Raw genomic sequence first — 10498 nt, 5'->3', positions numbered from 1 at the left:
TGCCATTCAGATGAGCAGGCACATTCTCTCTCATTCACCAAGGGTAAAAAGGCTCAGCTCACTAGTGGCTTCTACTGCAGTTATTGTTGTCATATTTTCACAGATCTGGATTTGTGTGTAGAAGAAGCAGGAGGGTCACTTGTATTTTTATGAAAATTGATAAGCCAATAAGTTATAAATAATTTACAAAATAGTCTGTCAAAAGAATTTAATTTAGGTGACATAAACACATGAACACGTTGTTGTTAATATTTGGGTGAACGGACTGTAGTAGAATCAATAATGGTTCTTTAAAGCTGATATATTTTGTGCTATTTAAAAGTTCATAAAATTTAATAAAGATGTAAAGTATTCAAACACTTGTGGCTTTTAACGTCCTTCACCAAAATACCCACGAGGTGAGTGACAATTCAAAAATAAACCTAGCAGCTCTGTGAGGCTGGAAGTGTGATTTGGCACACAAGTGCAAATAACAGTCAAGGTCCATTCACAAATGAATAGGAAAGCAACCCTCTCAGCCACCAGAGAAGACCTCAATATAGGAGCTCAAACTGCTTTCCAACCAGATGGTGACGCCTCCAAACCATCATGGTAGATGGCTGCAACTCTCAGACCTGGTTCTGATGGAGGTTTCTTCCTGTAAAAAGAGAGGTTTGCAAAACTATTAAAATTATTGATAATGCTATCATTAGTTCAACAGATATTTAAATGTAAAGCAGTGGAATTTTGACCTGATTGTGGACATTATGATCGGGAAGTTGACGTAGGAATCATCCTCTGCGAAAAATTCATGTTCACACAAAATATTATGCCAGTCTAGCCAAAAGCTATGGGTTTATTTTTTATGTATTTCTGTAAGTAGTGAGAAATGAATTTAATCTTATTGAAAATTTGTATGTGTAAGAAAACCTGAAAATCTAAAAACCTAAAAATGAGAACAACTGAAATATTTGACATCTCTTCACAATGATGTTGACAGCGTGAGATCTGTTACGTGTTCTAGCTGACCAGAGTAAAAGTTTGTTTGAGTTTATATGAGTCATTTATACACTGGGTGTTGTATTTTGTCCTCTAGAATCCACCCCAGTTTTTATTTCCCCACTGCCAGTTTCGAGGGACACTACTAATCATAGGAGCTCAAGGTAAAAACATGTTTTCTTCTGGGTCATCTTTACACAGTGAGAACTACACTGGTTATTTGGAATACCAGTTTATCTAAATAGTCCACATGCAGAGATAAAGGTCATTTTCAGGTCACTATGTCACTGCTTTAAGTCACGTGACATGATGTGATGTTTGTTTGCATACAGTACTATGTTGTCTTTGTCTTGCATGCAAATTAGTGTCATGTGAGCAAACTATATGTGTGTGAAAGTGCTGATGGGACTCCCCAAAATCCCCTGTTTTTCATTTACAGTGGAAACTCCAAAGCTAGAGGAGAACTATCCAGCGCTCAGCCTTTGTTGTGACACGGCTCATTGTCCCTGGAGGTGTGTTGTTTTTGCGTGTGTGTGTACCTGTTTATGTACATCTGCATGTGCTTGGTATAAAAAGCGTGGAACGCAGGCCGGCCGGTGATTCTCTGGAAGACGATGGCTGTACCAGGACCTCCTCTGCTTCTGCTGCTGTCTCTGTTGCTGCCGCTGCTGTTGAGCAAGGCGTCCCTGCCTGCAGCTGCATACACACTCACCTCTGAACAACAGCCACAGCATAAAATCCTTCACCTGGGTGAGGACTTGAAAACACTTCTAAATATATGAGGAAAACAAAATATTTGGTGCTCATATTTTCTGCCTTTCTCTTTTTAGACTGGCCTAAGGATTGTGGTATGGCCCACTTCAAGCCCAACATGGCTGAAAGGATTGTGTCTGGGAATGAGGCCAGGCCTCACTCTTGGCCCTGGCAGGTTTCTTTGCAGGTAAACCTCTTTGACGTGGCTCAGTATTCAAAGAATCTGGAGGTCTTACATTGACCTAAAAAGGTCATATCAGTTCTAGACTGTAACTAATCATTATTTTCATTATCATTTTAAGTGATATGTCTAACCTATCTGTATTCTTAAGGAGAATTCAATTGTGGTTTAGGGATGGGAATTTTAGGAGCTTCTGAGAATCACTGGTTTATTCAGAAGTGACCATGAAAAGCCTTTAAAGCACACAGTCTTCACTTTTATTGTCGTCTCAAGTAATATTAATCTGCCAAATTGGCCGAAAACAGTCAAAAGTCATAGATGACCTGAACATTTAGCCATGCCTTCCACCCAGAACTACATAATTTTTGGACTCTAATTTCCACTCAGGTTTTGGACCACCACACAAGGAGGAAAAATCACAAACAAATTTACTTGATCAGCAGATGCAGTTTTGTTTCTGATTCACACCCCAACCAGGCGAGACAGATGGTCGCCCACTCGGAATTTGGAGACTCTCCTCTTTACTGTAGCCAATTGCTGCTCACAAGGGAAACTGATGAGTTCCTCTATGTGATATTCAGTTAATTTGCTCTGGAACTTCTTTGCAGAATGTAGTATTTAAAATTTACATTTATTAGTGATGAGAGAAATATGTATGACTAGGCTCTTTTTTTTTAAAAAAAAATAAGGAAAGCCGGTTAATTTCAGTATCTGAGCAGTAAGAAGCCACGTTTTTTGAGCTGGTTGTTTCTCACAGGTTCGGCCTAGAGGAAGTAAACAGTACATTCATGTCTGTGGAGGCACTCTCATCCACAAGACCTGGGTCCTTACTGCTGCTCACTGCTTCCAAAAGTAAGAAAACATTTAGTACACTTATAATTTCATGCTTATACCAATTCAACAACTACACAAAAACTACACGTGTTTTTCGTCTATCAGGGGTAAAGCTGAGGATGCTGGGAGCTGGAGGATTGTCCTGGGGAAGCACCAGCTGAAGCGTTCAGAGACTGCAGAGAGGATTATCCCGGTGAAGAGGATCTACCGGCACGAGAACTTCCGCTATCCCACTCACAGCGAGCTGGACTACGACATTGCCCTGGTTAAGTCTGCCACAGATATCGTCCCCTCAAACTTCATCCGCTACGCCTGCCTGCCGCGCAAGCAGACCAGCCTCAAACCAGGACACTACTGCTGGGTGACCGGCTGGGGAGACACCCGGGGTGAGTAGTGCAGAAAGGTACTGAGATGCTGTGCAATGACAGAACTTTGAGCTTAAATCTTAAAAGCAACTTAATGCATTTTTTAGGAAAATTTCTAGGGTCTAGGGTTATTGGTAGAGGGTTAGTGGTAGAGGAACAGCAACACCTTTTTAAAGAACGATCATGTTTGGTATAATAAGCTAAATATTTTTAGCCTTCCATCTCAGATTCCAGCTGGTGCTTTAAGGGATGTCAGAAGTATTCATCCACCGAAGAAAATGTCCATTGATATAATGTAAACAGTTAAAAAGTCAAGAAGAGCAGAAAGACGTTAAGAGATATAATTTCTTAAATCATGTCATTTTTCAGGTGGGAAGGAGAACGTGTCTCTGGCAGAAGCTCTGAATCAAGCCCGTCTACCAATCATTGATTTCAAAACCTGTCGGCAGAAGAAATTCTGGGGAGACCGCGTCCGAGACTCCATGATCTGCGCCGGGTTCAGAGACACCGAGGAACCACCAGCTGCATGCCAGGTAGGACTACACTTTTAACTATCCTGAAGTCAAATTTCATCCACCAGACTCAATTCTCATCTCATCTTCCAACACCTGTCTCCATCCTCCTTTCTCAGGGTGACTCTGGCGGTCCTCTGCTGTGCCAGCTGGACCGGGACCGCTGGGAGGTGCACGGCGTGGTGAGTTTCGGCCCCATCGGTTGCACTGTGGAGAACAAACCCAGCGTCTTCACCCGCACCGTCGCCTACATCCCCTGGATCGAGGCAACGCGCATCAGGGACTTCTTCCTGCACTGAGCGCTCGCAGCAAGCATAAGCTCTGCCGTTAAATGTCCGACGTCTACAGACAGTCTCACAGCCAGTTCTTTCCACTCCATGATGTTAATTCATGTTCTGAATGTGTTGTCATCTTCTTACAGTATATACTTATACTCTGGTGAAGCACTGCATAGTACACACTGCTCACCACCTTTTACATCCAATCTCATTTATGCAATAAAATTGGTTAAAAGCAAAAGCTCTGAACCGCTCCTTTGTTTTTGTTTTTTATTTTAATCTATAATACAGTGGGTTTGATGGACACATTAACAGCATGCACTTCAAGGTACAGTTTACAGAGATTTCTTCTTCCACAGTGGGCCAGAAGCCAATACGTTTCAATAAATAGAAGAGTAAACTGACCCCAAGGCTTCCCTCTGACTGCAGGTCTGAGCTGTTCTTCTATTACAGAAGAGTCTTTCAGTCCAACATGAATCAGAACATGAATCTGTTGTTATTCAAGGGCTAAACAACATGACAGATGTTGGAGGTCATCTTACAAATTGACTCACTGAACTCAAATATCATGGGTGTTTAAAATCTAGCGTAACATTAACAATCATCACAAAAAGTCATATTTTTATACCGCATCCTCACAGAGTGCTCTCATTACTGATCAGATCAGTGACAGGAACACCTCAGAGAATCAACATAAATGAAAGGAGAACTGTCACTGGATGGTCTACGTCTGGATTTCATTTTAATTCAGTTCAAAACTTTTCCAAGACACATCTCATAGTTCCCAGAATGCTCCTGGAAAACAGCTATGATGGGAAACCAGTGAACTGCGACCAATTCGCACCATGAAAAAACCCAAAAAATCAAACAAAAAAGAAAAAAAAAAGAAAAAGCATTTGACCAGAGTCTAATGTCTTTTAGCGCTGTGGTTAAAGGCTGTGTCCTCAAAATATTTGGCCCTAATGTTGAAGCAGCTGTGTGGGGGAGTTTAGTACAGCCTCGATGAAGGAGAGCCGGTGAGATGGTCCCAGTTGTTGTAGAGAGCGTAAGCACCAGACAAGGCTAAACCGACCAGACCTCCACGGGCTACGCCCTTTAATCCACCTGAGAAAACAAACAGAGTGAGTCATACGGCTTAACATGCATCACAATAATCATTTTAATTACAGTAAACAATAATTGCTTCAGCTTAGCCAAAGTACCAGGTGGGCAAAGATAAACCTAATACTTCAAACAGCATGAAGTAAATTAATAACACAAAGTTTAGGTGCTTTCCAAAGATAATCTCAGTGCCTGCGCATTCACTGTACTGCCCTTTGTAAGTCACAACATGCCCACACAACATTTATACAGCATAAGATGAAAAAGTCAGTGCAGTATTAATGATTACGACATGTGGTTCAAAATTTAGCCTTGATTTAATATAAAGAATCCCTGCTAACAGCTTTTCAAATAAGAGAATAAGAACACTGTATGTGTCACATTTAACAAATTCTTTTGAACAAACTATCATTTTAATAGGATTTTAAACGTCTGCTAACTGACAACTTAAACCAGCATCTTCACTGGCCCTTTTATTTAGTACACCTGTTCACCTGCTTGTTAACGCAACTGTCTAATCCGCCAGCTGAATGGCAACAGTCACCAGATCTCCATCCAACAGACCACCTAAGTGGTGAGTCATCGTGGAAGTGCAGCTGACAAATGCACAGCAACTGTGTGATACTATCATGTCAGTGTGGACTAAAATCTCCAGGACGTTGTTGAATCGATGCCACGAACAATTAAGGCAGCTCTGAAAGTAAAATGGGGTCCAAGTCTGTACTGGCAAGGCTTACCTAACAAACTGAGCATTTCCATACATGTTTGCGTTTACTTTGTTTATGTTGTCACCCATTTCGTAAACAAGGACCTAAGAAATTTTCAGTCTTTATCAAACTGCAGAGCAAAATAAATGACAAATAACTGATGAACACCAACATTGGTAAATGCCATTTTGCTTGCTGACAGCCTGATATTTGCTAAAACTAATGTTTGGATCATTTATTTGTAAAAACTAATATTTAAAAGGTTAAAAACACACAGAGGTACATTAATATACATTAATGCCAGATATAAAGTAGAAGCAGAAAAAAGGAAAAGACACCAACCGCCGGATTTAAAGAGCATCCCCGTTAATGTCCCAGCAGCCACTGTGTTGATATCGTCTTCTGCTCCTCTGGCTTTCTCTATTGCAACACCAAAAGCACTATACAGCAAGGCTGCAGTGACATAAAGAAAAACAAAATAATTAAAGTATGATTATATACTGATTTAGAAAACTTAAAATCCTAAAAATACATCCATCCATTTAAATCAGTAACACTAAGATCTTCCAACCATGGGATTCATAGATATTCTTGTTACAGTAACACCTCTACATCATTTTTAAGTAACAATAAAGCTTTACCAATAGAGCCCAGAGTGTTGGCCCATGAAGCGCCCTGCCTTGTCACCATGTTGAGAATCCTGGGAAGGGAAGATAAACATTTGAACAATATGCAACCCAAATCCAAGCGTAAAACCATTCGATAAACTGAATTCTGTAACCAAACTTACTGTACGTTACGTGGTTTGGACCATGCCATGTCTCTGGTCTCCTTCAAGCCCATTCTAAGGCCATTTAAAGCCCCAAATGTCGCCCCTGCATTTCAAACAAGGATGCAGAACAGGTCAACAAAGAGTCAGTGAAAGAATTATTTCACACTATTCCACCTGCATCATGCTTTGGTTTTAATAAATAACATGGACAGATTTATATGCCATTAACTGTGTGTGTTCTTGTTGCATTTGTGTTTCTATGCCCACACTTTATGTCTGTCTCTTGTGTTTTTGTTGTTTTGTTTTGCTTTTTAAACATAGCTGAAACTCAAGGTCTGGAAGATGACCAAAACTGTCACCCTCATATGACAGGAAATTGGTTAACACGTTCAGGAACAACCTAGGAACCACCAAGGCTCAAGCCTACCATGAACTGGAAACCGAAACACCAGCCTCACTGTCCATAAGTCAAATTCAATGTAAAAGCCAGTTTTACATTACCATGGGCTGAGAAAGTGCCAACCATGAAAGATCCCCTGCTCCAAAAACCTTCAAGCTCGTCTTAAATTTGCAGTTACCCATATGAACATATCTGTAAATGTTACATGAATATGTTCCAAAGTTACAGACTCTGCTTAAAAGCCAGGTCCATGCGGGAAACAGCAAATAAACTCTATCAATTCTGCCAAGAAGTGTCATCAAATATCCAGCCACAGTTATACCAGAAGCTTGTTGATGGAAACCAAAAGCATCTGATCCAGGTGGAACTTGCTAACCAAATAATAGCTGGTATACTATATTTGAGCCTCTACGTGCAATTTAGACTCTGTCAAAAATAAATTAAATCTTGATTTCACTAAAGATGTATGCAGTGCAATCATTCCTCCTTTATGTAATCTTCTGACCACAGCTGTCGCTCTCAACAGAAAAAAATGTAGATCAATTGGACAGACAAAACAAGGACATCAACATACTTGTACTTAGTCTGTACTATACAGTACTTTAATTTGTATTTCCAAGTCATATTCAGCATTAAACCCGTTTTGTCAGTGTACCAGTTTCTTACCAGTCATGCAGGAGCCTCCGATGGTAAAGAAAGCCAATTCAAATCTTCCTCTTGTCTTATTGGCCCCTGTAGGTAAGATGAATTCATCTGTGTCCTAAAACACAAGATTCAAACAGTGATGCCCGGAAAAAAAAATCCAAAACATTCTCACTCACAGCAAAGAAAAGGAGACAGACTCAGCTTTACCTGAACCAGAAAACGTGGGTCCACGTTCAGATAAGGGGACAATGGGCTCATTCCAGTCACTGTAATGTAAACGATCAATTATCGACCGAGTTGATTTTTCAGATACTGAATGACAGTACAGCAACACTGAAGTAATGTAACAGCAGCTAGCATCACAGTTAGATTACATGACACTTACGTGGGACACCTGCGAGCTCTGTGTTGGAGTATTGAGGTGCACCCCCTCCAAAAAGACTCCCCAGGCCTGCTTTAACACCCCCTGATCCTTGTGAGTTGTTATCCATGCTTGGATAAATGTTCCGAGTGTCAAACAGGAGGCTGAAGGGGAGCTGCTACAGCAGCCGACTGGCTAACGTTAGCAAGATATGTCGAAACCCTTAAGCTATTAGACAAACGTATATCAGACGAGCTCCTGAATTCACTGCTGTCAAAAGGAAACGTCAACACAGGTCGTATTTGTTGGTCTTGCTGGATTTTTGGAGCGAAAACTACGTCTTTTTTGCTTCGATATTACCAATCTCGCGTTATCGTCATGCCCTGACCTCCAGCAGCACGCTCCGCCGTAAAGCGATGACCGGTGCTGCACTGTCGTTACGTCATCAAAACCCACAGTAACTTGTGAAAAATGAGAGAAAAGATCGGCTCAGACTTATTTTTAACACCAAAAGTTCGTACTACTGCGTATCTATTAGTGATAAGTCGACTAAAAAGTCTTTCTGATGTCGTTAATAAAACCACGGTTTTACGACAGTTCAACGGATCTGGGATCTGTTGACTTAACTGAAGGGCAAACTTGAGGAGCAGGCAGAGCATAAAAAACTGACTGCATGGTAGTTGTGGACACGAGATCCTTTTAACCTATGGAAATTCAGAATTTCAACCCTATAGAGATCATATAATATAATAATATATGTAATATTCTGATAAATCAGAATTCTGATGAATCAGAATATTACATATACCAGTGACAGACTTTGTGATACTTTGTGAAACTACTCTAAGGTAGTAGTATCCAATAAGACAATGTGGTTATTATGGTATATAACATATTTACACACAAACCTGCATATCACCAGTCACAGCCAACTGCTTCATGGTACTTGGTGAAGCTATTGTAATCTCAAGTAAGATAATTTGGCAAATGATTTATACATTTCTTCAAATATTTAAGTTAATGTAAGTTCGGTCACACAGTTTTGTCTAAACCCAAATATGTTATGTTATTCTCTTGCATAGTACTGAATGGGCAAGCTTCCATACAAGAGCCAAGTAGACCACTGCAAAAAGAAACAAGAAAAAAAAAATAGATCTACCAAAAATGAAATGATAAAATATTGACGCAGAAATTTTAAATATATAATACAAAGTGAAAAAACATTAGAACTACTGGTGGTACAGTTTTTTTCTTACATGTAATGAAATCAAAATTAAGTAAATCAAATCAAAATTAAGTAAATCACAAATATTGAATTACTAAATCATTTTTAGCATTAATAAGACTAACAGGGAAAATAAACACCAATATATGCAACTTAAGTATAATAAAAACTGCTAAAAGGTAAAAAAAAACAAAAACATAAAATTACACATATTTAACTATTATAGCCTGAAAATGTCTGAAATACGAAATAAGTACGGTTCACAGATCCATCCGGTGTATGTCAAAAAATGTTCTTACCATTGCTTGCACTAGTTTCAGGTGAACAGGGCCTGTGATCAAATAAGGTGCCACCATTTTTATGCCACAAAAAATAGAACAACTTTACCACTGTTAGTTTCAATGTTATGACCGCAGGTGTGGGAGTTGGTAGGGGGTAGAAAAATTCTATTTCCTGAAAGAACACTGAGGTGTGAAATACCCCAGGTCACTGCTGATTGATTGCATGCAATAATGTCATTATCTGTCACATAGCCTGATCTTTGCTGATTGGCTAGGATAAATCCATATTGTTCTGCAGCCAGCCTCATGATTCCTTGCATAATAAAAGCAGATATAGAATGTTTTTAAGATAGAAACTGCATTGGTAGTACAAGAATATATTCCGTGTAAGTAAAAGTAATTATATGAAAATGTCAATAATGGTCAAATATAATAAAAAAAAGAGAAAGAGGAACAATCAAGTAATCTGTTTTAACATTCTGCTACTCCTGGTAATAATGATTATACAGTATAAACTGGTAAATATATAATATTGTTCTTGCACTTGAAAACAAGTTTGACTTCATGATTTGTAAGTATCCATTGTCAGCTTCAAAAATGCTTTAATGAGCAATTTGCAAATATACCAACAATTATTTTATGTACAAAATACTCACGGCACACTTCTTTTTATTTAATGGGTATAAAAACTTGAACGTCTTAAAAATCCAATCATTATGCCTCATTGTCTGAGAGACACATCTATTGAATGAACCGATAACATCACCAGATGAAGTAGATGAATTTCAGATGTTTGACATATGGTGCAATAAAACAAATCAGATGTACAACAGATAACCCCATGATTATTAATCATTATTTAATTCTCATAGATTTACTGCAACTTTTACTTATTTTATTTCTAATCTAATCCTTCTATCAGAAGTTTGTGAAATTGTGAAAAAAAAATCCCCATCAAGACTCATTGTCTTACCTTTCTTGGAACTAGTCATTCAATCAGATAACGAATTGAGCTCTACTGCTGACGCATGCTGTGGGTTTTTTATTTTCCTGTCTTTTAACTCCTTACCTGTTCGGTTTATTGCAAACATTTCGCGAGTAAAAG

The 10498-nt window shown here is 39.1% G+C and overlaps 2 protein-coding genes and 1 long non-coding RNA gene across 3 annotated transcripts; 2 read left to right on the top strand and 1 right to left on the bottom strand.

Annotated features, from left to right (window-relative positions):
• Window positions 1-447: 447 nt before the first annotated feature.
• On the top strand, window positions 448-1508 carry LOC113028201 (uncharacterized). The gene is made up of 3 exons (XR_003273206.1): window positions 448-651; window positions 1076-1142; window positions 1418-1508. It is a non-coding gene; the product is annotated as an uncharacterized LOC113028201 (long non-coding RNA).
• A 17-nt stretch (window positions 1509-1525) lies between these two features.
• Window positions 1526-4142, top strand: LOC113028199 (elastase-1). The gene is made up of 6 exons (XM_026178274.1): window positions 1526-1728; window positions 1809-1918; window positions 2670-2764; window positions 2852-3132; window positions 3481-3644; window positions 3743-4142. The coding sequence occupies exons 1-6, from the start codon at window positions 1593-1595 to the stop codon at window positions 3920-3922; spliced, it is 966 nt and encodes a 321-aa protein (XP_026034059.1). The 5' UTR covers window positions 1526-1592; the 3' UTR covers window positions 3923-4142.
• Window positions 4143-4157: 15 nt separating this feature from the next.
• On the bottom strand, window positions 4158-8457 carry timm23a (translocase of inner mitochondrial membrane 23 homolog a (yeast)). Its single transcript, XM_026178275.1, has 7 exons — window positions 7912-8457; window positions 7734-7792; window positions 7548-7641; window positions 6500-6584; window positions 6351-6409; window positions 6052-6162; window positions 4158-5005 (listed from the first exon to the last, which is right to left on the bottom strand). Exons 1-7 carry the CDS (start codon window positions 8015-8017, stop codon window positions 4890-4892), a joined length of 630 nt encoding a protein of 209 aa, XP_026034060.1. The 5' UTR covers window positions 8018-8457; the 3' UTR covers window positions 4158-4889.
• Window positions 8458-10498: the final 2041 nt, after the last annotated feature.

Source organism: Astatotilapia calliptera, chromosome 8 (assembly GCF_900246225.1).
Source record: "Astatotilapia calliptera chromosome 8, fAstCal1.2, whole genome shotgun sequence".
Taxonomy (NCBI): Eukaryota; Metazoa; Chordata; class Actinopteri; order Cichliformes; family Cichlidae; genus Astatotilapia; species Astatotilapia calliptera.
Note: the sequence above shows the minus strand (reverse complement) of the source record. Positions and strands in the feature narration are given on the sequence as shown.